This window comes from Marmota marmota, unplaced genomic scaffold (assembly GCF_001458135.2).
Source record: "Marmota marmota marmota unplaced genomic scaffold, marMar, whole genome shotgun sequence".
NCBI classification, from domain to species: domain Eukaryota; kingdom Metazoa; phylum Chordata; class Mammalia; order Rodentia; family Sciuridae; genus Marmota; species Marmota marmota.
In genome coordinates this window covers 1,470,391-1,497,706 of record NW_026000169.1, presented here as the reverse complement: position 1 = coordinate 1,497,706, position 27,316 = coordinate 1,470,391, and the positions used below count along the sequence as shown (strand labels likewise).

Below are 27,316 nucleotides of genomic sequence, written 5' to 3'. Positions count from 1 at the left end.
TTTTTTTTTTTTTTTTTTTTTAAATGTGAGGCACGAAGCAACTTAGTGAGACCCTGTCTCTAAATAAAATACAAAATAGGCTTGGGTATGTGGCTCTGTGGTCAAGTGCCCCTGAGTTCAATCCCTGGTACCCACCCCCCCAAAAAAATGTGGGAGAAGGGAGTTAGAAAAAAACAGAAAGGGGAAAAGCTAGAATAAACTCTTGGTTGTAAATTCTGAAATATTGGTACAAACTCATGTTTTCCAATACAGACAGACAGATATAGAAATAGAGACAAATGTAAATATATGTATATATGTATTAAGTATACTCATATGTGCACAAATATATACATATATTTCTCTGAGAGGGCCTAGGAGCAGTAACACCTCAATACCAATGACAGAAGTTCCATGATTTAAAAATATGGTGGCTGGATAAAAAATTTAAAGAGATCTTTGTGAACTTGCTAGTGTTATATCTGAAGCTTTGCTGAAGCACAAGTCCTGATCCTGCCCCCAAAACATGTGAAGCCAATGATGATCTGAATCTAACTAAAACTACAAAAAAGATCATGCAAATTTTAACTTCAGATTATGCTGATTCAGCCTTTGATAGAGTGTGTCATTTGTTGCAATATTGCTTTAATCTCTACTTTCCATCATATACAATATCCAATATACAATCTATTATGATTTGGATATGAAATTTCCCCCAAAGGCTCATGTATAAAGGCTCGGTACCAATTGCAACAATGTTCAGAGGTAAAATTTTAGAAAGTTACCAGATCATAAAGGTTCTATCCTCATCAGTGAATTAATCCATTGATGGATTTATAATTTGAATGAACTATTGGGAGGTAGTAGAAACTACAGGAGGTAGGATTTAGTTGAAGGAGTGGATCTTAAGGACTAAATCTTGTGCCTGGCTCCTGTCTGTTTCCTGGCCACCATGAAATAAGAAGCTTTCCTCCACCATGCCCTTTTGCCATGATGTTCTCTGCCTTATTTTATGCTCAAAGCAATGTAGTCAACCGACCATGGGCTGATACCATGAGCCAAAATAAATCTTTCCTCCTCTAAGTTGTTTTTCTCAGGTATTTTTTGTTCCAGCAATAGAAAGATGACTAATACACAATCTAAAATTACAAAGTACCTAAAGAAGCAAAAGAGGAAATAAGTCAATAAGAGCAACCCCAAATAGGACCATTTAGAGGCCAAAGCAGGAGAACCACAAGCTCAAGCCCAGCTTAGGCAACTTAGTCAGACTTGTCTCAAAATAAAAGAGTAAAAAAGGCTAGGGATATAATTCAGTGGTAGATCACCCCTGGGTTCAAATCCCAGTACTGAAAAAGAGATAGATAGAAAGAAAATAACCCTGATAAATGTGATAAAAGATCAGTGGAAAAGTAAACATCGTGTATGAACAAACGAACTTTAGCAAAAAGATGGATGAAAATACTAGCCAGGCACAGTAGCACATGCTTGTAATCCCAAGGCTGGAGGATCACAAGTTCAAGGCCAGCCTAAGCAACATAATGAGACCCTGTCTCAAAATAAAATATAAATAAAAGTAAAAAGGACAGGGGATGCTGGGCACAGTAGAACATGCATGTAATTCCAGAAACTTAGGAGGCTTAGGTAAGGAGGATCACAAGTTTGAATCCAGTCTCAGCAACTTACTAAAAAACTGTCTCAAAAAATAAAAAAGACTAAAGATGTAGCTTAATGATAGAGTGCCCTGAGTTTAATCCACAGAAACACAAAAGAAAGAAAGAAAGAAGACAATAAAAAATATAGCACAAAGGAAGAAGTCATTTGGTGGATTTAACAGCTGACTGAACTCAGCAGCAGAAATGATCAATAAACTGCAAGACAGATCAATGTAAGTAATCCAAACAAAAATACAAATAGAAAATTGTGGAGGGAAAAGAACAGGACATCTAAGATCCTTAGGATGATATCAAATGGCCTAACATATTTGTGTTTGAAGTGCTAGAAGACAAGAGATAGAATGGGGCAGAAAAAAAATTTTGAGGAGATAATAGACAAGAATTTTCAAAAACTGATAAAGGAAATCAGCCCACAGATCAGAGTTCAGTAAAATCTAAGCAGGATAAAAACAAAGAAAACCATACTTAGTCATAGCATAGTCAAAATGCTGGAAACCAAATATGAAAACAAAATCATAAAAGCAGTCAAAGAAAAAAGAAAAATTACAAACAATGACTGACTTCTCATAAGAAACAGTGGAAGCCAGAAGATAATAGAAACACTTAAAAAGGAAAAAAAAACTAAAATATAAACTAGAAATATATGTATATTTAAAATATTAAAGTAAACTAAAGACATTTTCAGACAAAGACAGGAGAATTTATTTCTAGAAAAATGACTCTACAAGAAACGTTAAAGGAAATGATACCAAATGGAAACACAGATCTGCAAGAAAGGGTAAGAAACCCAGAGAACATAAATATGAGGCTAAATGTAAAATAGATCTATACATTTTTAAAAGACAACTGACCAGTAAAACAACACAATAACAACACATAGCACAGTATATATCATATATGATATATATCATATAGCTCAATGGTAGAGTGCTTACCTAGCATGAGTGAAGCCCTGGGTTAGATCTCCAGCATCACACACATGCACAAAAAAAAAAAAAAGAGTTCAAGACCAGATTGGGTAGTATAGCAAGACTCTATCTCAAGAAGAAAAAAGAAAGAAAGAAAGAAAGAAATTGATAGCATTCAATTAATTTGACCTAATAATCACTTATAGATTATCACACTCAACAGTTGCAGAGTACAGATTCTTTTTAATTGCTTATGGAATATTCATTGAGATGAACCATAATCTAGACAAATTTCAAAGAATGACAAAGAATCAAATTCATATAAGTTATGTTCTTTGACCACAATGGCATTAAGATAGAAATAATGCCTGTAATCCCAGAGGCACAGATGCTGAGGCAGGAGGATCACAAGTTCAAAGCCATCCTCAGCAATTTAGCAAGGCCTTAGGCAACTTAGCAAGACCCTGTCTCAAAATGAAAAAAAAAAAAAAAAAAGTACTAAAATGCAGAGGGAGGCCGGGATGTGGCTCAGTGGCTAAGCACCCTTGCATTCAATCTCTGATACAAAAAAAAAAAAAAGACAAATAAGATGTTTAGAAAACCCACAAATATTTTAAAATTAAGCAACACTCTTCAAAATAACTCTTAAGTCAAAACAGAAATCACAGGAAGCATTATAAAGTTTTTAATTAAAATGATAATGAAAATACAATGTTCAGAGAAAATGTATAGTTTAAATACCTGTTAGAGAAAAATAAACAGTGTAAAATCATTGATTTACATTTCCATCTTAAAAACTAGGGGAAAAAAACAAGTAAAGTAAAAGATAAGAAAGAATAGAAATTATAGCCAAAAATCATTGAAACAGAAAAAAGACAACAAAAGGAGACTCCAAATAAGTTAAAATTTGGTTCTTGATTTAAAAAAATTCATAAATTCCTAGAAAACTCAACAAGAAAGATTGGAAGATGGAGAGGGAAATGGGGAGGAGAAGAAAGAGTTCCTCCTGCGGAACTGTATCAAAATAGGAGGAGGTTAGAATGCTGGGCAGCCAACAAAGAGCAAATATCAACTCCAGACTCTCAACTACTAACTGCATCTATAATTGGCATGAAAAGACCCCTCCAGGTTTTCCATAATTCTAACCAATACAAAGCACTTGACCTTCAGGTTAATTTTGAGTAAATATAAGATTTCTATTAGGCCCTATCAATAGAGTAAATTGCTCACACACCTTCTATGAACTCATAAGGAATTAAAGAATAATCCCTAGCTTGAAACTTAGAATTTGGAGGCAGACTCAGCTATAACAACCTGTAAATTTAAAAACATAGGCTACATTAGAATTTTATTTGAAAATTAATTTCAAAATAAAACATAATAAAGGACTTTTGTCAGAAGAATTCCTTAGGGCTATAGTCACAAACTTTCTTGATACTGCACCCCTATGCAACATAACATTTTAACATACTCCCACGTTTGTACATATTTATTAAAAATTGTTATTATAGTAATACTTTATGAACATAACACATACAAGAAATTAGAAATAGGTAAGTTTTTAAAAAAAAAAGTTCTAGAACCTTCCTTTTATACCCCAACAGATTATCGTGCAATCTGTTGCCTCCTAGATGCCTGTAGAAAAACTTATGTAGGTAATAGGGAAAAGAAATAAGCCCTGGCCACAGGCCACTGCCCAGCAAGTGACTCAGGGAGTCTAGAGAGAGAGCAGGAGAGAGGGCAGGAAATGACTACACTGTTGTTGGTTACCATAAACCCTGAGGTTTATATGCAAGCTATAAATCTCAGCATTGACACTCTTCTCCCTTTCCTCTCTCCCTGCACCCCACCCAGGTGCCCTGAGCTGCTTTCATTCCTATGTAAACCTGTCAGCCAGAACCTTGTCTTTTGAGTGGTCTTCTATCCCCTCCAAGGCTGCCCTTTGATGATCACACAATAATCTGAGTTTTCCCAGCATGAGGATGCTGCTGCAGAGAAGTGTGACTTACCCACAGTCTTCCTGAGACCAGCACAGAACCTGATGAGGGAAAACATGGGCATTTATCAAGAAAATTAAAGCACATCCCCTGAATCAACATCTCCTACCACTCCTCTCCAAAAGAGACTTCAGTCTTCAAGATTCTTCCCCCTTATGCAGGAATTCTGAATAAAATCCATTAAAACTTTTTAAATATGAGGAACCAGGTACAATGGTACACGCCTGTAATCCCAGTGGTTTGGGAAGTGAGGTAGGATTGCAAGTTTAAGGTCAGCCTAAGCAAGTCAGTGAGAGAGACCCTGTCACAAAACAAAAAATAAAAAGGGCTGGGGATAGAGCTTAGTGGTAAAATGCCACTGGGTCCAATCCCTATTACCACAATAATGATGATGATGATAATAATAATAACAATAGAAATCTGTTTTAGTGTCTCTCTATAAAGTCACAATCTTGGGGGCACATTATAAACATATACAAACTTTAAAAGTTACTATCGTCCAAGGGATAATGAACAGATTCTGGCCAATCACCAAGATCCTCTCAATCCTAAAATTCTGATTTTTGTGAGGTTTTTCATGAATATTATGGAAGAATCTAAGTGTCAAATCTATTTATTTTCTATAGCCTTATAAAACTTCCCACTTTCTCCTCAACCCAGTCTTCAGCAGTCTACCAAAACCAATAAAATGGAAACAAAAGCCAGAAACTCACTATAGTGTAACCAAATTTCAACTTCATTTTGTCAGCATAAGCTACTCTGCAAAATTCCTGAACACCCTCAGGCAAATTTAGGAAATAATGGAAGATACCCTGTAAGAAATTACCAGATTGCAGTTTTTAAATATCACAAAAACAAGCTTTTCTGTTCCACGATTTCCTCAAGAAATGAATCATTACCTCCAGTAAATGAAATAATACACGCCAGGCACTCTGGGAATTCCTAGCATACAGCTGCTCTCCACAGCCTAGTGTTTCAGTATTACTTATTTAAAAACAATCATTACAATTGTGGGAAGAGAAACTTGGCAAATAAGAAACCTCATGAGAGTCCCCAACTCTCTTGACTTGCCCAGAAAACACAACTGGGCTGTTGGTTTAAAGTTGGTGCTGGATTTAATAGCTTGGTTTAGAGAGATTCTACGACACAAGGTATTGAGCTGAAGTTACCAGGGGACTCCTCACCCAAAGGAGAATGTTTGGTCAGGGCCTCCTGTATGCTAAGCACAAGCTCTGAGTTACACCCAGAGCCTGTAGCCCAGTATTTCTGACTATCACACCTGACTGCTGGTACTCTTTTGAACCCACAGGACAATTCTCTATCACTCTGAGCCAAAGACAAAATGAATAGCTACTCAGCACCAAGCTTATTTGATGGAGGAGTGAGGACTATGGACCAAGCCTCACAAATGGACACACAGCAAGAGAGGGATACAGTGGAAGGGAATTCATGGCACATAGCAATTTACAGTCATAAACACAAACAAGTATCAGCATATGGAATGGGTAAACCAGTATTCCTCAGCTATAACCTGGGACTTAACATCCCAGAAGGGAAGGGCAACCTTTAAAGAATAAAGCTACTTGTAAATAAAGGGAATGTAGACTGGGACTGGGAAGTAAAGATAATAGTGAAATCTAACTTTTTCTGCTTATTACATCTGAATTTTAGTTTATTCCAGCTTTCCCAGACCCTCTCTTCTAGGTCAACCTAGAATTTCTTAAGGTTGACACCCTTCAAATGCCTCCAGGAAGTTCTCATACCAACCCTGACCATCACCTGTTAGTCACTGTGGACCACACACTACACTAAGAGCCCTTCTAATCTGCCACTGTACCTCAGTCACTGCTACTATTAATCATTCTGCTGGGAACTACCATTTTCCCATGGCACAGTGGGATCTTTTCTTCCTTCTGCCATCTACTGGTGAAAATGAAAATGTCATATGCTCTTACTTGGTTGTTGCTAATTTGAAAATAGGTTGGAGTCTGCATAATATTTGTATAATATTTATTATGTTGAACGCATTTTTTTCAAAAGGAAGAACAATACTATAATGATGGTTTCATCATTTATTCCATTAGCACTCATAGAGTGAATAAAATGGATCTCTCTCTCTCCCTCTCTCTCCCTCTCTCTCTCTCTCTCATCTGTGTGTGTGAAGAACTGAGAACTAGAATCAAATTTGGCTGCAAACTGTTACTTAGCTCATTACCAGCCACATGATTTGGCCAAGCCGCTTATTCCTCTTCACCTGCAATAATAGTAGTAATTATAATACATAACACATTAGACATTATGATGAGCCAGAGTAGAGTTCATTTATATTTTACAACCCTGAAACATATACTATTACAGGGTTTCTTTAGATAAGGAGACTAAAATTCAAAAAGGCTGAATAATTTGCCCAGGGTCTCACAGCTAGCAAGGGGCAATGTGGCTGTTTGGCTCCACAATGAATAATGAGAACAATATCCCTCTTTTAGATTTGTTCAAAGACCTAGAGTCAGTACATATAAAGCTCCTGACATGAAGAGGGTTTCAGAAAATGACAGATTCTTTACATCCATGAACCCTATAAAATGTTGAAGTTACATCCATTATTAAGCCATCTCTCTAGCTGTAAGCAAGCATAATCACAATACAATGCTTAAGACTGAGTTCAGCAAAGACACCTGATCTTTTTTTTCTTCAATACTGTCTTCATAGTACCTGGCTTGGAAGCAAGGATACAGCACTGGAAGGGAAAGAGGGAGAAAAAAGAATTTTTAAAACTATCTTCAAGGCTCTGCAAGGTAAATAGTTTAGATGGTCTGATTTCCTGAATAACAGAGAGAGAGAAGCCAAGGTTAGGATAAGTTTAGTAACTTGAAAAAGTTAGCATAGCAAGAGAGAACCATGACTAACACTTTTCCCAAACAGTTGCATTCCTTCACCCTTCCTAATCCTTCCAGCCCACTAATGGCAGTGGCAGGTTACTGGAGGGCCATGGTGATAAGATATACTTTCATTTTTTGGAAGGCATCAGGTGAAGAGATGGCCATAAGCAGACAAAAGCTCCAAGAATATAGGACCTCAGGACCCATGGCCTAGAGATTGTGGCCTCCAGCTGAGCCCATTCTCTTCCTGTCCCCTTCCCACTTGACATAAATTAGCTCTGTATTCAAGGTGTAACTGTTTGCTGCTTTCCCAGACCTCAAGTTTCTGCAGTTATTTTTAGCTGTAGTTTTAGTGCATTCCTGAGACAGGCGAGGCATAAAAAGGAATGTAGGTGTGGGTAACCCTTGAATCTCTAGTGCCAGGCTCTAGATCTCTTGTCATTCCAGCTAAAGAGTGTTGACTCACACCCTGACTTATTATCTGCCTGAGGCTAGATTTCACCTTAAATACTATGTGGATTAGAACTCCGTATATATTCTCATTGAGTTTTAGGGTCATACTTTCTTGATGTTTTGTACTGCTTTTGATAACTTGGATTCCTTTATCTTCTGTAACCAATACCATAGATTATGACCCTTTCTTCCCACTTCCCAGGGTTCTGAGGAACCTGGGATAAAAGGACTCTATGATTTGGGTTGGTAAAGACCTCTGCAGACAAGGAGTTACCTGGAAAGCACTCAGGCTGCAAGCCAGATGTACAGCGTGAAGAGCCAGCCAAGTTCTGGGTTATTCACTGCATATTTGAGAGACTAAGGAAAAAATATGATCCGGGTGAATACAGATCCTTCTTAGCAACAACTAGAATTCCCTCAGAGCACCCTGGAATTCTGGGCCTGCACTAAGCCTACCTGACTGAACCTGTCACTGGGATCCTGCGACCTTTTCTAAGACAGAGATGCTTTCCTCATTCTTTCAGCTCTGCACAGAGGAGGTAAAAGCTAGTGTCCTGAAGCTATTTTTATGTCAACTAGATGCCATAAATACAATAAAACTGGCTTTAAAATTTAGATGAAAAATAAAAGGAAATTTTTCCCTAGGCTGGCATTAGACCATTGTTGTTAGTCCTTCATTGAGTCACAGAAGTTAGGTATGTTTGTCCACAAAGGGGAGGGGCGGGTGGTTGTTTGGAAGCTGTTTCTTAAATCAGGAATGCAAAACTAAGAAATTAGATCCATTGCTATTTTGCTACAAAGGCAATTTGCATTTCATTGAAGAGAATGTCACTGTACATGTCTTGTTTCTACCTATCCTATCATTTCTGAAGACCTCCACTAGTTTTATTTTTTGTTGTTGTTTAAGGTACTAAGGCACTTTACCACTGAGCTATATCCCCTCTTCCCCCTAACCCTCCACAGCCCTTTTTTTTTGAGACAGGGTCTTGCTGAATTGCCCAGGCTGGCCTAAAACTTGTGATTCTCCTGCCTTAGCCTTTGAAGTAGCTGAGATTACAGGTGTACGCCATTGCACCCAGTGGCCTCCACTTTTTTTGTAACTAATTCTTTCCACCATTTCTATTCCAGGATACAGTCTCAGACAACAAAGAATGTACAGGTCCATAAAAACAACTTGCAGGGCTGGGGATGTGGCTCAAGCAGTAGCACACTTGCCTGGCATGCGCGGGGCGCTGGGTTCAATCCTCAACACCACATAAAAATAAAAATAAAAAATAAAAATATTGTGTCAAAGAAAATGGACCCAAAAAAAATAAAAAAAAAAAAAAAACCTGTAAAGGGTTTAGTGTTCCCCACAAAATTCATGTTTACCCAGAACCTCTTGAGCTTATTTGGAAATAGGATATTTGTAGCCATGATTAAAGATGATATCATACTGGATTAGGTTAACCCTAAATCTAATAACTAGTATTGGCATTAGAAGGCCATGTGAAAATACACAGAAAGGGCAGATGGCCACATGAAGACAGAGGCAGAAATTGGAATCATGTTGCCACAAGCAAAGGAACACCAAAGACTTCTGGCAGCCACCAGAAGGCTGGAAGCATTCTTCCCTAGAGATTTCAGATGGAACATGACCAACACCTTGACTTTGGATTTTTAGAATCCAGAACTGTTCATTCCTGCTGTTTAAAGCTACTCAATTGGTAGTTCTTTGTTTTAGCAGCCCTAGGTAAAACCTTAGTAAGGGTTTCAAGTGGCAAGACCTCACAACTTTGCCTTGATGACAAAAGAGCCCAAAACATATCTGATGAATGGTATAAATCCATGAATTCTCACTTACTAATGGGTTTCATTTATTTCTGTGGCTCTTGCCCTTCACAATGGCATCTCTGTTTCTTCTGTTTGGAACTCTAGTTTTTGTTTTGGATCTGTTAATAAGCCTGAAGACACATGCTCCACACTTCTACTAAGCAAGCCTACCACTGAGCTAAATTCCCAGTCCTAGAGCTAAGGTTTTTAACCTTTTTAGCTTCCCCCAAAATATGTATACATCTTCTTCGGATTCCACAGACCCAGGTTAGAGTCCACTCCCTGTTAAATTCAGACATCCTCCAGGATAATTCCAATCTCTCCTTACCCTCCAGTGCTATCTCAATTCAATTTCAACATGCATCTAAAATCTTCCACTGAGTTGAAACAGCAACCATCAATCATCAACAGGCTCAGAGATAAAGTTGCTATACAAAGCAACAAAAGAATCCCAGCAGGAAAATTCAATATTAATGGAGAATTAGCATAAAGAGGTAGTACAACTCATAAAAGTCACATGGATGGCACCTCTCAACTATTTGCCCCTCCTTTCTTCTTTTTTTTTCCCCCTTTTCCTTTTTCTTATCATGTCTTGACTCTTATGCTTCACTCAAATGCACCATAATGAGCAGCAAAGAAATTTAAAGCAAACTAAACAACAAAATAAGGCATACGCTATTTACAAATACCTTATCCATAGGCTTCCCTTCTTAGGATACATTTGTAGTAAAAAGCATCCTCTCTCTAAAAATCTTCCTGCAGTGAACAACATACAACACACTTATGGTCAAACATGACCTTCTACTTTTCTCACCAGATACTTGAAGAAATATAACATTTGGGGTACACCCTTTCCTTCAACAGTTTCTCAAATTCCATTTTCAAAAACTCAATTCCAAATCTCATTTTCAATCTTAATCTATCACAACGATTCTTTGGAATCTCTTACTTAGCTCTGGCTCTGCCACTCAACAATCAAATCCTCTAATAAAACTGATAGTCAGCAAAACTTATTAGGCATCATGGTCATGTAAAAGGCCTCAGAACACAAAACTCTTCATGACTGGGAAGTTCAAAGTTGTTCCTGATTTCTGAAAGCCCTCCTCTTTCCACCAAGCCCCTCCAGTCCCAGTGTCTATTTCCTCGAAGGGACAAAGAACCCAGCTCTATATCTGAATCCAATCACCCAGCAGATGGGGACAAAAGAATAGGCACCAATTACAAGTTAATGAAATCACTTAGAATTACCCAACTTTTTTTTTGTAATACAGGGATTGAACCACTGAGCTGTACTCCCAGCCCTTTTGAGACAGTCTCTCTAAGTTGCCCAGGCTAGTCTCAAACTTGAGATCCTTCTGCTTCAGCCTCCTGAGCTGCTGAGATTACAGGCGTGTACCACCATGCCTGGCCTATCCTACATTTCTGATGCATCCTGATTTTACTCTCAGCATCGAGGGTAAGTCTAAATAAGAAACCAGTCTTTCTAACCACTTGTTTAATTCAGGAAGCCAGGGAAGTGAATTTATTTAGGGATCTAAAGATTTTTGCAGTCTGATGGACTTTGTTCCATTTCCCCCCCAAAAAAAAACAAAACTCCTTTCAAGTAAGACCTCCTTTCCTTTCAAAACCATCCATCACCTTTTTTCTTTGTTGATTTTTTTTTAAACTTATGTTTACCTTAAATTAAGGACAACCAATGAATTTGCTACATAACCACCACTGTCAGATTCTTATCTATTAGCAAGATCTTATTTAAATCTATAAAGCCCTTTAATATCAAGGTCTTACGGATTTTGAAACTTTTAAAAATAATACGTAGCTGGGTGTGGTGCTGCATTCCTGTAAACAAAATTTTAAAAAGAATGAATAAATAAATAAAAAGGACTAAGGATGTAGCTAAAGGGTAAAGTGCCCTGGGTTCAATCCCCAGAACCAAAAAATAAAATAAAAAAATATTTAAATTTATTGTTTCACATTGGGTATAATGAAGTATAAGCTCCAATGTCTTAATCTCACTTATGGATGTCCCAGCCTCCTCCCTTGACAGTTACAGGTTGTGTACTTCATTAACCCAGTCCTTGACTTGCAGCCGAAAAAGCAAAAGGTCTTCGTGAAGTGACAGAAGAGCACATCATATTGTGAGCAGGGAATCAAAGCTGAAGAGCAGAAAGTCTTGCCAACAATCTTGTCATCAGCACTGTAAAATTATCCTGCAGCAATGACACCCCAATACTCAGAGGGGAATGAGCACTCCATTTGTTGAGCAGCTTCTGGACATAATTGGAACCGATCTCAGTCTGAGGAACTCTAAGGAGGGATTTCATTCTTTTCAGTGATCTCATTTTACAGAGCAGAACTCAAGTCTTTATAAAAGTGACTAACGGCCTTTCCGTTTCTTCATTTTCCCTCCAGCCACTTTGTTCCTGACACCAATAGCACCCTCTGTATCATCATTATCTCCAGCATCTTCTCGCTTGCGTTTCTTCTTTTCTCCATGTTCCCTTAACTCCTACAGGAAAACAGAAAGGATGCAACCAAAAATGAGTAACTGTCACTAGTCCCATCCTTCAAATATTGAGTAACTCCCCAAACCAGATACTAGCAAAGAATAATACCCAACTACAAAGATGCTAAAATGTTAATCTTATCAATAATCAAACCAAAAAAAAAATAAAATAATAAGCTACTATTTTCATACAATAGATTGACAAAGTTTTGAGAAGGGTAATAACTAGTATTGAAAATACCATCACTGATCATAAGACCTAATGAAGCTTTTCTTGGGGGCAATCTGGCATCCCATATGAACTCAAATTTTAGCAGCATGAACTCCTGGGCCCAAGAATTCCACTTCTAGGAATTTACTCTCAGCAAACAGGACAAGTATGCAATGCTATACATACTAGAACGTGCAATATAGTACTAGTTAAAATAGAAAAAACTAGATGAAATAGAAATGGAAAAAGTTACATCCATCAATGTAAATCATGTTACATAATATATGATGGAATTCTTTGCAGCCATTAAGAAATGATTACATGGGGGGCAAGAGGGTGGAAGTGGAGACAAAAAGACGATCACATGGATCTATACTTGTTGAAATAGAAAAATGCTAATCATATATAAATAGATAAATTCTAATCATAGGTGAAAAAAGAAAAAAGAGCTGGGTGCTATCAATGATTCTCAATGGAGGATGGTTTACCATTTTATTTACGACTTTAATCTTTTCTGTATTTTCTGAATTTTTTTTTCCCAGTGCATAGATAGCACTTCTGTAGTGAGCAGTGGGTGCAGAGATGGATAACTAGGTTGAACCCAGGAGCACTCTACCACTGAGCTACATCCCCAGCCCCTTTTATTTTTTAAACAGGGTCTTACTAAATTGCCCAGGCTGACCTCAAACTTGTGATCCTTATACCTCAGTCTCCTAAAGCTGGGATTACAGGAGTGTGCCACCACATTTGGCTCAAACAGCACTTTCATAAACAAAATACCAAATAAAAATTTTCACGTGGGCAGAAAAACAAATCTGTACACCAGCTACTCAGAAAGCAATCAGTGGAGAAAGTTTCTCCATATCTCAAACTAGAACTCCAATAAAGAGCACTAGAATCTTCTATAACCTTCTAATTACCACTACACTGCTACTGTAACTACTAGTATTTATTTAGTTTATAGTAGCTTATCTGGTGCTCATAAAACACCATAGATATTGAAGGCAAGTATTACTTTCAAATTTATATGTAAGGAACTGATTCTGAGAGGCTAAGCAAAATGTCTAAGCTCACAGTCAAAAGCTAGGCCTTCTGACCCCCATGTCTGATGGTTTTTTTGCCTCATGTGAAACATGAACAGTAGCTGGGAATGTGTCACCCTGGTCAGATTAAGTTCAAACAAAACCTGATTCAATGATGTGGTCTAAAATCAACTTTCTCTCATCTCTGTCCTTGCTCATCTAAAATTTGGAATAAAAATAATGTCCAACTCCTGCAGATTATTATTAGGATTAATATAATAAAACATCTGGCAAGTCACTATCATTTGCAGAGAGGCTAGTGAAAAAGAGAATAAGATGCACACCATTCGGGCAAATCTTTGGGCTTCAGTCACTCTTTCTGTCAACATCATAACCTCATCATCCTGTGTTGGAAAGACAGGCAGTTTCTTCCCAATTAAGTGTTCTATGCGCTGAAAGAGTTCCACATCATACCTGAGGAAGGAAGATCGACATGGCTTTTGTTGGCTGATAATGCAGATGCCTATTCCCAAACAATATGATATTATGAGAGGTTGCAATATGAGTTACAGTTTTAACACTAATGAATATGTTTTCTCTTTCTATGTACTGGTTAAGTGTAATCTTTGTGCCTGATCCACGAGAAAATCACCCAAGGTATTCTTTACTCACAGAATAGTCTTGAATAGATTAAAAACTTGTTCCTTTTTCTTTTTTTTTTTTTATTGGTTGTTCAAAACATTACAAAGCCCTTGACATAGCATATTTCATACATTAGATTCAAGTGGGTTATGAACTCCCAATTTTACCCCAAATACAGATTGCAGAATCACATTGGTTACACATCCACATTTTTACATAATGCCATATTAGTAACTGTTGTATTCTGCTACCTTTCCTATCCTCTACTATCCCCCCTCCCCTCCCCTCCCATCTTCTCTCTCTACCCCATCTACTGTAATTCATTTCTCTCCTTGTTTTTTTTTCCCATTCCTCTCACAACCTCTTATATGTAATTTTGTATAACAATGAGGGTCTCCTTCCATTTCCATGCAATTTCCCTTTTCTCTCCCTTTCCCTCCCACCTCATGTCTCTGTTTAATGTTAATCTTTTCCTCCTGCTCTTCCTCCCTGCTCTGTTCTTAGTTGCTCTCATTATATCAAAGAAGACATTTGGCATTTGTTTTTTAGGGATTGGCTAGCTTCACTTAGCATAATCTGCTCTAATGCCATCCAAAAACTTGTTCCTTTTTCAAAAAGACAAGACGTAGTTATATTTTAATACTTTCTGAACACAGGGAAAAGTCATTACTCCCCAGTTCTAGCTGTTGAAATGTGCTGCTTATTGTAGGTACTTCTATAAACCAAATACTATACTAGATCTTTTACATATATCATAGCCACTTTTCACCAAAACCATGCTAGATTGGTACTATTATTTCCATATTTAGAAATATGAAAACCACAAGAAGGAAGTTTAAGTGATTAGTACCATAAATGATAGAGCAAGGTTCCAAGTCAGTCTGGCTCTTTGATACTCTTTTGGCATTCTGCTCTTGTCTCTATACTTTTTCTTTTGCTCTGCTCCAAAGGTGATTTACTTACTGTGTGACAAAAGTAATTGCCTTTCCAGAGCGCCCAGCTCTAGCAGTTCGACCTACACGGTGGATATAATCCTGGAACAAAAAGGGTAAATTCAAATTATATAGATTATGAGTAATAAGATGCATATATAAAATCTGGTTGCAAACCTTTGAAAAAAACAGATTCATATTAGAACATGAAGAAAATGGCTTGGGCAATTAGTTGAAACAAATATATTTTATCTTTTTCATTCTTCTTGTAAGGCAAAATTGATCCAATGCTTCTTTTTTTTTAATAGAAAGATAAGTCTACAAAGAATATCTGCATGGTTATAGCAATGTGGTATAAAGAAAAGCAACACTGGATCTAGAGATTTTGCCATCCTCCAGCTACTCTGCAAATCACCTACTTGTCTGAAGCTTGGTTTCTATCTATAAAACAGAAATAGAAATGCATGTCCAAACTTGTACCATGAAAATCAAATGAGATAGCATCTTATCTACATCACTTAAATACAAAGCCAAGAGATAAAAAGAAAAACAAAAAAAAAGAAAAGTAAAGTTCAACCTGGAGTGATTCTAACATCCCCAAGGAACATTTGACAATGTCTGGAAACATTTCTGATTGTCATAACTAAAACTGCGTGATACTGCTGTCCAGCAAATAGAGACCAGGAATGTTAGGCAGACTATATGCAAAGAACAAGCCCCACAACAAAGAATTCACTGCCCCAAAATATTAATGATGCCAACATTAAGAAACTAAGACACTAAGAAGAATGAAAAGCTGCCATTTCTAAAGAAATGAGATTGAGAGCTGGGGTGCAACTCAGTGGTAGAACAAGTTTGATCCTCAGTAACACACACACACACACACAAGAAATGAAATTGACATAGATTAGCATATGCGGCATCTACCCCCCCATGAGCATCTAATAACTCTCCTTGGCCACCTTCATTCATATTTATTAATATTACATTCATAGGCATTTTCAAGATGATAAGAATTAATATATCAAAAGCTTTTGGCTAGGTGCAGTGGTACTCCACTGTAATCCTAGCAACTTGGGAGGCTGACACAGGAGATTCACAGGTTCAAGGTTAGCCTCAGTAACTCAGCAAGGCCCTAAGCAACTGAGCAAAACTCTGCCACAAAATTAAAATTAAAAAGGGTTGGGGATACAGCTCAGTGACAAAATGCTCTTGGATTTAAGACCCAATACCCCCCCCAAAAAAAATCTAGCACTTTCTCATAGTGTGTGTGTGTGTGTGTGTGTGTGTGTGCGCGTGTGTGTGTGTGTGTGTTGCTGGGGACTAAACCCAGGGCCTTGTGCATGTGAGGCAAGCACTCTACCAACTGAGCTATATCCCCAGCCCGCTTTCTCAATTATCCAGACCACCAGATGCCAGCTTTGCATTTTTTAATCAGGACTATGACCTTTGTCAACCATGCATCCCCAACACAGCCTGAGGTTAAGCACAAGGAGAGCTNAAAGCCCTGCTTTACTCAATTTTGATACTTAACTATCAAGACGAAAAAAAAAAAAAAAAAATCCCTACATTCCTACATTATAACTAAGGGAAAACGGAAATTATTATTTAAGAAATAAACTTTGGGGGGTGGGTTGTGGCTCAGTGGCAGAGAGCTTGCCTCCCATATGTGAGGCAATGGGTTTGATTTTCAGCACCGCATATAAAGAAATGAATAAAATAAAGGTCCATCAGCAACTAAAAATATATTAAAAAAAAAAAACAGAAAAAACTTTGGATCTCATGAAAATCAAAGGAAGATCAGTAGAGGAAAAAGGATCAGCGGGTAGGTAAAGGGAAGGGAGGGAGAAGTGCTGAGGAGTGATACTGGCCAAATAATATTGTTATATTGTGTGTATGTACAAATATGAAACAACAAATCCTATCAATATGTACAGCTATAATGCACCAATGAAAAAATGTAGAAAGGGGCGGGGGTTGTACCTCAGTGGTAGAGAACTTGCCTCTCACAAGTGAGGCACTGGGTTCGATACTTAGCACTACATAAAAATAAACAAAATATATCATGTCCATCTATAACTATTTTTTTTTTTAAATGGAAAGGTGGGCTGGGGTTGTGGCTCAATGGTAGAGCACTCGCCTAGCATGTGCGAGGCCCTGGGTTCGATCCTTAGCACCACATAAAAATAAATAAATAAAAATAAAGGTATTGTGTCCAACTACAACTAAATAATAAATATTAAAAATATGGAAAGGATGACCTGGGTATGTGGCTCAAGCCGTAATGCGCTCGCCTGACATGCGCAGGGGTGCTGGGTTCCAGCCTCAGCACCACATAAAAATGAAACAAAGATGTGTGTCCACCGAAAACTAAAAAATAAATATTAAAAAATTCTCTCTCTCTTTTAAAAAAAAAAAACTATTAAAAAAAATATTGAAAGGAAAAAACAAGAACAGAAATAAATTTTGAGAATAGAAAGTCACGTCAGCAATAGGACTCACCTTGGAATGAGTTGGAATGTCAAAGTTGACCACTACATCCACATGAGGTATGTCCAAACCTCTGCTTGCAACATCAGTTGCCAGAAGAATGGAACGAGCCTTCGCCTTAAACTTATTAAGGGATCCTAGGCGCTTGCTCTGAGATGATGAAAATAAAATGAGCAGAATTTTACTCTGAGAAAACAAAGGAATCTTGGAATATAAGACATATAAAATATACCAAATAGACACACTAAATACAAGAACTAAGCAATAAAATTTTTTAAAAGTTTTTTCCCTGTTAAGTCCAGAATGAGGCTTTGCAGATTAAAGCAGAAATACAGAAGCAACAAAAAATATTTAAGATGTAGGCTAAAAACAGCAATACAAAATAGGGATTGTTTAAAGTGACAGAAAGATAATTGGAAAATAATTTATTAAATGTCTTTAGAGACCAGAGAATCATTATTACCACTAGGCAGAATAAATCAACTCAAATAGCTTGCAAACTACCTATAAAATATTATAATCTGAGCCTTCTGTTATCCTGAGAGGGGAAAGTAAGCATCCAGAGCAATACTTCAAAGCCCATAAAATTACAATAATTACAGGCATTAATGCTATTTGTCCTTATCATATAAATCTATTATTATAAAGTTTATCCTTCTCATGCCACCAGTGATGCCACAGAATCCTTACCTGACTCATCTGTCCATGGAGGGGGATAGCAGTAAATCCAAGATTTCGGAGTAGCAAAGCTGTTCTTTGAGTGTTATTACACGTGCTGCAGAATATCATAAAGGAGTTTCCAGCCAATTCATTTAGAATATAAACCAGGTAGGTATCCTAAGTTACAAAACAATATATGTAATTGAATCTGGAAGAAAGATTGGATACCTGGCATATTCATTAAGGAAAGACTAAGCCTATAAGTGTTTCTCAATTATCCAGACCACCAGATGCCAGCTTTGCATTTTTTAATCAGGACTATGACCTTTGTCAACCATGCATCCCCAACACAGCCTGAGGTTAAGCACAAGGAGAGCTACACTCAGCAACCAGGAAAAGTTCTTATATTAAAAGCACATAATCTGGGATAGCTTTTACAAAAAAGGCACACAATAAAGTAAAAATTACCTAAAATATGGAGCTGGGAAGGAATTATCTCATTATACCAGGAATTCATTGTTGTGATTTAGTATATTGTGAATTCCTGAAATGTTTGACTTAACTGTGGTAAATATAATTACAACATGCACTCTAAGACAAACAGAGAGGACTCCAACCTGTACCACAGCTCTCAACTTATCAAGAGTTGGCATATTTTCAGATGCCTTTGTGAGGAGAGGGCAAGGCAGGAATGATCAAAGTAAATACTTTACCTTGAATTTAGAGGGAATAAAAAGGTAATATTGCTGTAACTTTTCAACTGTCTGGTATTTAGAGGAAACAGCGCATTTTACAGGATTCTTCAGAGCTGCTCGCTGAAGTTTCTGCACCTAGAGAAAGGAAATCTAGAATGGTATGCTATTGGAAGTCATCTGTGAACTGTGCATGAACCAAATCAGCATGGAAGCCACTGATTAGGAAAATCTGGTATCCAGGAACTCCCAGCAGCAAACCTGCTGGTGAGACTACCCAAATACATGTGAATCCCTATACAGCTCTGCCACAGGTTCAACACTGCACTGGAGTTGGGGTGACCCACTGGAGCCACACAGACACACAGCCTCTCTGATGGCTATAGTCTGCCAAGATACCAGTCAACCTGCTGGCTGCAAGCCCCCTGTCATACTGAGAAGCAAGACTCCTCCTGCTGAAATCTTATCCCTGTACTCCCTTAAATAATGAACAGGAGCCATTTTCTAACTGCTAGCATTTTCCAGCTCCTATATGGACTACAGGAAACTATCATGAGCTCTGCTTTTTAAAACTATTTTCTGGCTCTGACTCTGACTCTTAATTCTTCACTATTTCAGACTTTCATTTTCTCAGGTGGTTCATCCCATCCTGAGCAAAAACTGCCCAGGCGAGGAGCTGGCCACCCTGCAATAGTATGCTAATTCCTAAATACTCTATTTTTACTTTTATGTATTTTTACTATTGTTGTGATTATTGTTTTTATGTGTCAATTCTTATAAAGAAGAAAACATATGTCCAAGCAAATTTTACCTTTTTGGTCATGGTAGCAGAGAAAAGAAATGTTTTCCGATCTCGGGGGATCACTTTGAGGATCTTGTCAACCTGAAGCACAAAGAGGTATGGTTGCCAAACTGACATTTAGACTGGACAACGACAAATCCTCCAGATAGTGAAGGAGGTGGAGACTAAGAAACTAAATACATCACTGTGGGGATCTGGGACTCAACATTCAATTCAGCTAGAATTTACTGAATATTTGCTATTTTCATGTCATACCAGATGTTATAAAAAAAAAAAAAAAACATTATTCAGAGAAAAGAGTTTAAGTTGGTAGATTAGAAACTCTCTTATTAGAGTTTAAATTGGTAGATTTGATGACTCACTATGTTGAGCGGGTTATTAAAGAAAATGAAGACATTTCAAGTTTTATAGTGTGGGAGGCCATCCTCGCACTTGATTTGAGTTACCTCCCTGGCGGGTGAGAGGCACTTAGACACAGCTGTGTTAGAGCTTTTCCCACCCTTTTCCAGGTCCGAGGGCTTGTCCATGCAGAGGAGGGCTTGTCCATGCAGAGGCGTGCCCGGCCACTGCTCTGAAGACCCAATCGTTGCCCTTGACCTTGGGATGCTGCCCCACTTAACCTTCATTGGATGGGATTTTCCCCGGAAGTTTTTGTTCCCCAATAAAAGCCCACTCCCTGGCGTGTTTCTTTTTCTTTTTTTCTCTCTCTCTCTCTCTCTCTCTCTCTCTCTCTCTCTCTCTCTCATCTCTTCTGTAAACCTCGCCACCGCATTAGGTGGCTGGAGGTGGGAGCTAGAAGCCGTCCCGGAGCTGGTATTAAAGGTAATAAGAGTCTTGTCTCTTTAATTTAAAACTCCCTAGCAATTACTCATGAATCGAACCTTCTTTCATGAAGCCAGGGCTAGTCGTGTAGCAGATTATAGGAGAGGTCTAAATCAAATAAAATGGGGAAAAGAAACACTTCTCATCTCTGAAGAAAGAATTGAACCATGTTCTAAAATTAAGCAGGAACTAAGGCAGTAAGAACATGAAAAACACTAAGAATGGAAAAAGGGCAGAGGAATGCTGAAGTTAACTGAGGCTGCCATGGTGCCCTATGGCTTGGTACACCAAGTCACTGGGCAAGGAACCAAATTTTGAAACAGAGACCTTGAGATGCTCTAAGAAGAGGAAAACAACTGAAAATTCACCTCTGTCTCAAAATCCATATTCAATATTCGGTCTGCTTCATCCATGACCAGGTACTTGAGAGCTCTTAAATTGAAACCTTTTGTATTTTCCAAGTGGTCAATCAGTCGGCCAGGAGTTGCTACCAAGAAAGGTTGAGGAAAAGGGCAATGTTTTCAAACAAGGACAAAAAGAAAGTGATCTCCCCGTATCACAACCACCAAAAAAATTAAGAAATTAAAAAACTAAACACAATTACCAAAATCTGTTCCTCAAAGTCTTTCCATCCAACATTGGTAGATTTTTTTCCAATTTATCACTGCCAGTGTCTTTTGACTTTGCCAATTACTCACCTATTACTATATGTGGTTTCTTTGCCAGGGCCAAAGACTGGGACATCGAATCAATTCCACCTACAATCACAGCTACAGAAATAAAAAGAACTTAGAAAAGAGATTCTTAGTTTCTTCCATAGTCTACTAAATATCTTTTAAAGCCAATGTTAGATTTCTACTTATATTTGTTCTCCCCTCAATATTAATTCTTTTCCCAAAGCTAAAATACATCAGTTACTTAGATCAATAACTCAAGAAAACAACACTTTCTTCTACTCTCTTTTCACATTCATTCTCCACTTGTGAAGACACTGCAGTACTACTTTCCTCATAGATACTTACCACTCTGCACTCCAATAGAGGACCCCAGAGCTTCAAACTGCTCTGAGATCTGAAAGGCCAACTCCCGAGTGGGGGTGAGCACGAGGGCAAACAAACGCTGGGGCGTCTCTAGCAGAGCATTCAGGATGGGCAAAGCAAAGGCCCCTGTTTTTCCAGAGCCAGTTTCTGCCAGCCCAATGATATCACGACCTAGAAGAAAAAACAAAAATACCTAATACAAGGACATTCCCTCGGTGCTCTTTCCATGTTTTCTACAATGACATAATGCTGAACACAAAGTAGTCACTCAATTTATAATTATATGATTAATTATAGACCAAAGGAGAGTGACTAAATAGAAAAGACATAGTCCCTGTCTTAGACAAGCTCAAAAATCCAAAAGTGAGATAGACAAATAAACAAATACATCATAATGCTGATAAGAGTTTTAATATAAGTCCCTACAAAATACAGTGAGAATGCAAAGGAAGAAGAAATTCAATGCCTGGGAGAGCCAAGCTAATAGGGGTAAGGAATGAGTTAAATCTGGAAGTGAGCAATAAAAGGAAGGAAAAATAATCCTGCATGAGGAAAGATGGAGTTTCAAAGAACACAGCAAAGAAAGAGTGAGAAGTACACTGTGGCTGAGCACAAAGCATTATGGGGAAAGGAAGAATGAGGCTAAAAAGGAAATTCATAAGCCATCTACAAGTTTTGACAATGTTATTCTACAGGAAGATGGCATAAGGATAAACCCAGGAGCTTAACAATACAAGCCATATACTGCGCATTCTGAGAATGTCACAAATAATTCCTTAAGAATAGATCACCATAGTTTGTTATTACCATTTAAGCCACAACTTCAGAAATTAACTCACAAGACCACTCTCTCTAGGCTGGCTACAGCCCACAGAGGTAGCTCTGCACAAAAACAATTCCTATTGAGTAATGGCCCCTACCAAGTTGTTCATGTTGTTTTGTGATTCTATAACTTTTAAGAAAGCAGTTATCTGGAAAGCATCATGTTGTGTGTAAACCCCTTTTCTCTCAGGCAACCTGAATTTGACCTGTTCCTTACAATTGTGTATCACTCTATTTCACTGATATCTGAGATCAATTATTGCCAACTGAACTCATCTTTGCTGAAATTATTTTTCCTCCTATGTTCCTTTCTACATCAATGATACACATATGTCCTAAACCCACTGCCTAGACACTTTGCTCTAATCTTCGATTTCCTCACCCTTTCCTTTCATTTGCCTAAACTGGCTATAAAATCATGCAAGATTCTTTTTCTATCATTTTCTCTTTTTCATTCTCACTACCACAAACCTACCCATTATTTATTGTCAAAATTATTGCAATGACCTCTTTATTGGTCTCCCAATCTCTAGGTTCTTGTTTCTAAATTATTTTACACAGCTATAAGACCAATTTTCTAAGAGTACAACTCTAAGAATTTCATTCTGCTAAAAACAACCTCCAAGAAACTCTACTGCCTATGAAACATAGATCAAATTCTTTACCCAGCATTCAAGTCTTTTATAATCTGGCCCCAGATTATGAATTACTAAACTTTTTCACTACTCTATGGTGAAAGTGCTTACAAACCTCCATACATTGCCCATGTTTTCCAGCCTCCTTAGCTTTTTTCTAGCTATTCCCTATAACTAGAAAGTCCATTCCCATCAGATCTAAATGTTAAATCCTTCTAATTCATCTTCAAGGTTCAACTTCAAGGTTCAGTCTTCCCAATCTCCCCAGACAAAAATGAAATAAATTTTCTCTAATCCATTCCAGTTAAATTGAATTACTCTCCCCCAGGGCTTTTTCCCCCAGTACTGAAACTGAATCCAGGGCCAGGGCCTTATTCATGAAGGCAAGCATAAATGATGTACCACTGAGCTACATCCTCCAGTCAGTCATTGTCTGTTGGTCTCCCTACTATCTCACTAAGTTGTGCAGGCTGGTCTCAAAGTTGTGATCTTCCCACCTCAGCCTCCTGAGTAGCAGGAATTACAGGCATGCACAACTGCATCCAGCACCCCAGTGTATTTTTTTTTTCACCTTTGTTTTATTTACTTATTTTTATGTGGTGCTGAGAACCGAACCCAGGGCCTTGCACACGCTAGGCAAGCACTCTATCACTGAGCCACAACTCCAGCCCACACCAGTGTATTTTGAATGTACCTTTTTTATGTCCCTGTTCACCCTGTAACAAATCTGTCATTATCTCCTTATTAGACTCCTGGAAAATGCAAAATTCTCCCAACTTCCAGTGCTTTATATTTACATCAAATACCCCATAGTGACTATTTATGAAAGAAACAAATGTATGCAGAATAAGTCTAACCACTTTTTCTACATGACAGCTCTTCAAAACATTAAAGCCAAAACTTCTCTACTTCATATCAAATGCACTCAGTCCTTTAACTATTTGTGACTATTCTTGATACTTGACCACACTCATTGCCCCTCAGTTGATTCCTGAAAACTGTGGTCTTCGAACCTAAGAAAAACAGTATCTTATGTATATTCTCACTAGTACAAAGCACTATTCTCTCTCTAGAGCTAACCAGGAGTTCTTAATCTGGAACTTGTAAAAGAGAAATTCAGGGATGAGGGAGGAAAAGCCTTGAACTTGCTGAAATTATATGCAAAAAAAAAACAAAACTGTTTTTCAGTACTGGGGATTACCACTGAGCTACATCCTCGGCCTGTTTTATTGTAGAGTGTATGTGGGGGGCAGAAGGGGTCTCACTAAATTACCAAGGTTGGTCTCAAACCACTGAGGCTACCCTCCTACCTGAGTCTTCCAAATCCCTGGCATTACCAGCATGCCCTATCATGTCCAACAATTATTTACAAAATTTTATATTTGATATTTTTTGAGGACACATTTGATCTTTTTTTTTTTTAATGGGGATGAAATTTTCCTTTTTATTTGATTCTCAAAGGATTAAAGGGATCCCTAAAACCCCTCTCCTTAAGGTAATGTTGCTCAAATTACTCACTTTCTGTGAGGATCATAATGAATTTCAGTTAGCCAATATCTCAGATTACTTTTACCACCCTCTCTAACCCTGTAAAAAAGGCACTTCAGGAATCTAGGACTTTACTTCTATTCCTATTAAAGTTTACCCTGTTTGTTTTAGTTCCACTAGTCATCAACAAGCACTTTACCCATTCTTCTGCAAATATAATAAGCACCTTTCACAATAAAAGCTGTGAACTCCTCCAGACATAGATATATAGTCATGTGACATAAAAAAACAATAGACCTCTCATAAGACACATATACTATATTGCCTAGGTGTGTAATAGGCTATACCACCTTGGTTTATGTAAGTGCACTATATGATGTTCACACAAGAACAAAAACATTTAACAACACATTTTCCAGAAAATATGCCCTTCATTAAGCAACACATGACTGTATGTTTCAGGTGTTCTTATACATAAGTATGCATATATTGATTCATGATTTCTAATAAATTTCTCATTAGTACAATTTAATCCAGTTCTTTCTTAAAGTCAACATTTGTAGCAGAACAAATCCCTTTAACTATTAAATGACAAAAAAACCCTGCAAAACTTAGAAATGACTTTTTCAAAAGCCCAAACTTTGCTTCTTTAGAGACCATACCTTTACTTCATTTGAAATGTACACGTAATCATTCTCAACAGTGTTATTTAACTGCATATAACTTCACTGAATCATACCAGGACACATTTAACTTCTACCTACCTTGTAAAGCCAGAGGAATAGCTTCAATCTGGATCTTAGTGGGCTTTGCCCATCCCAACTGGTCACAAGCTTCACACAATACATCTGTTACACCCTTAGAATTCAGAAAAACATACCTTAGCAAAAAGCAGTACATCTTCACCTCCCTTTTATTTAAACGACTTTATCGATGCCATTCTCTGGTGACATGTAGAGCCCCTTATGTTTGAGTTAACAAGAATCTATATCACACCTCTGAGCTCGACTTAATGAATGCTTTCTACTTAACGAGGACAAAGCCAAGTGTTTTACGTGAATTTCCTTATTTAATTATCACAATTCTGCAAGGTAAGTACTTATATTTTCCCCAATTTACACGTGAAATGTGTGGCACAATAAGTGACTGGGCTAACATTCAAACCTGGTTGATACACCTAACTCCAGAGTCCATCTATAAAAAGACCCGATTCAGATACAGTCTCCTGGGCAAACAACAAACGTCGCCCCGCAAAAGTGGAGAAGGTAAACTCCCACCACCCAAACTCGAGAGCCAAGGAAGCGCAGTCCGAAGCCGAGCTTATGAAATTCTAGGGGGAAATCTAATCTAGGCCCCGAATGCTTGTTCACGCTACTGGTTGGGATGTAAAGTAACCTTTCCCTGCTTGAACCTAGCGCCAACAGTACAAAAGAGATGCCGGCATCTGTCATTCTCACCAGGTCTTTAAATGTCTTAGTTTCCTCCTCCTCCACCACCGGCTGGGGAGCTTCACTGGAAGAATCGTGGTCTTCGGACGCCGCCATGTTGCCCGCGGATTCCGGAAGTGGGCTGGGGGCACGCGGAATGCTGGGAAATGTAGTTTTAGTGTTCCCCGGGCCGCGTGTTGCGGCGCCCGCTACGGGCTGACTGCAGCAGGCTCCGGGCGGGTGGAGAATTGCAGAAATATAGTGGGTGTAAACGTGTGGGCTTGTGGAACTAAGCTAAGGGCAGACCATGCTGCCCTTTAAGTGCCTTCTAAAGAGCCTTCCCTACCTGTCTTCCTGGTATGTCCCCGATTTTCTTACTGTAGAGAGATGAACAGTCGGGTAACACAGTATTATTTATTCATTTCATTCATTTATTCAGTATTTTTTAAGAGCCTTCCATATTCCAGGGCTATGCTAGATGCCTAGTGGTGTCTTGTGGAGGGAAGACATAATAAATAAGTGATCACAGATCACTTCAAACTTGTGAAAAGTGCTATGATTCAACATGTTAGAAAAATAAGGAAGTGTGACCTTGGGAGGGAAAGTTTTAGGGATAACAGGAAGATTGGAAAGGCCTCTCTGAGGCAGTGATATTTGAAGTGAGACCTTGCTGATGAGCAGGAGAAAGCCCTTTAAAGGCCTGGGGGACAATTATTCCATATTGAGGAACTGCAAGTACAAAGGCCCGAAAGCCAGTGAGGCTCTTCTGGAAAGCCATCAGCCACTACTGGGGCAAATTAAGTACTCTGTGTTGCATGCCCAGTGTTTAGCAAGTGCACTCCTATGGTAGGTGTTCATTATTTCCAGAGGTGGAAAGTTGGAGGCAATCTGATGCACCTCCCTGGGAGGAGAGTTGGTAGTTGAAATGTGTACGTGATGTGCACAAGCATGCCCTTAACAATATAGTTAGATCTCAAAAACCCAGTGCTGCGTGAGGAAAGCATAAAATAGATCGTGTATATTTAAAATATGTGCCTACCTGACATCACACATATATATGGTAGGTACACTTGAAATATTTTAGAATGTTACCCATGGTGGGAGAGGAATTAGAACAAAATTGGAAATTGGGGAATTGGAAATAAAATAATTGCAGTTAAAGGAGAATAAATATACAAAGCAAGAGAGACTCATGATGGTAATGTGGTTTTTGACCTAAGAATAGTGATAACCTCAACTGAATTGCCTGAGGTCCTTCACAGCCCTGTTCCTAAAAAGGACCTGATTTAGAAATCACCTTGGTGTCTGCAACAATGAAAAAGGTAGGGTGATGTTGGAGAAGACGGCTTAGGTCAGATCCTGCAGAGCCCTATAATAAAAGGTATGTATTGGCACTCCACTTCTGTTTTGCTTTCCCTGTGGTT

The 27,316-nt window shown here is 38.2% G+C and overlaps 2 protein-coding genes across 2 annotated transcripts in view; both read right to left on the bottom strand.

Annotated features, from left to right (window-relative positions):
* The window catches only part of Gprc5a (G protein-coupled receptor class C group 5 member A), a 44,720-nt gene extending 43,078 nt beyond the window's left edge, over positions 1–1,642 (bottom strand). The window contains exon 1 of the mRNA XM_015498180.2: positions 1,625–1,642. The gene's annotated coding sequence lies outside the window, so the exon portion shown is untranslated. The remainder of the gene's footprint in view (positions 1–1,624) is intronic.
* A 9,999-nt stretch (positions 1,643–11,641) lies between these two features.
* Ddx47 (DEAD-box helicase 47) lies at positions 11,642–26,069 on the bottom strand. Its single transcript, XM_015498179.2, has 12 exons — positions 25,923–26,069; positions 25,230–25,323; positions 21,503–21,691; positions 21,179–21,250; positions 20,849–20,967; positions 19,668–19,739; positions 18,878–18,994; positions 18,195–18,341; positions 17,517–17,654; positions 15,046–15,116; positions 13,785–13,914; positions 11,642–12,210 (listed from the first exon to the last, which is right to left on the bottom strand). Exons 1-12 carry the CDS (start codon positions 26,007–26,009, stop codon positions 12,079–12,081), a joined length of 1,368 nt encoding a protein of 455 aa, XP_015353665.1. The 5' UTR covers positions 26,010–26,069; the 3' UTR covers positions 11,642–12,078.
* Positions 26,070–27,316: the final 1,247 nt, after the last annotated feature.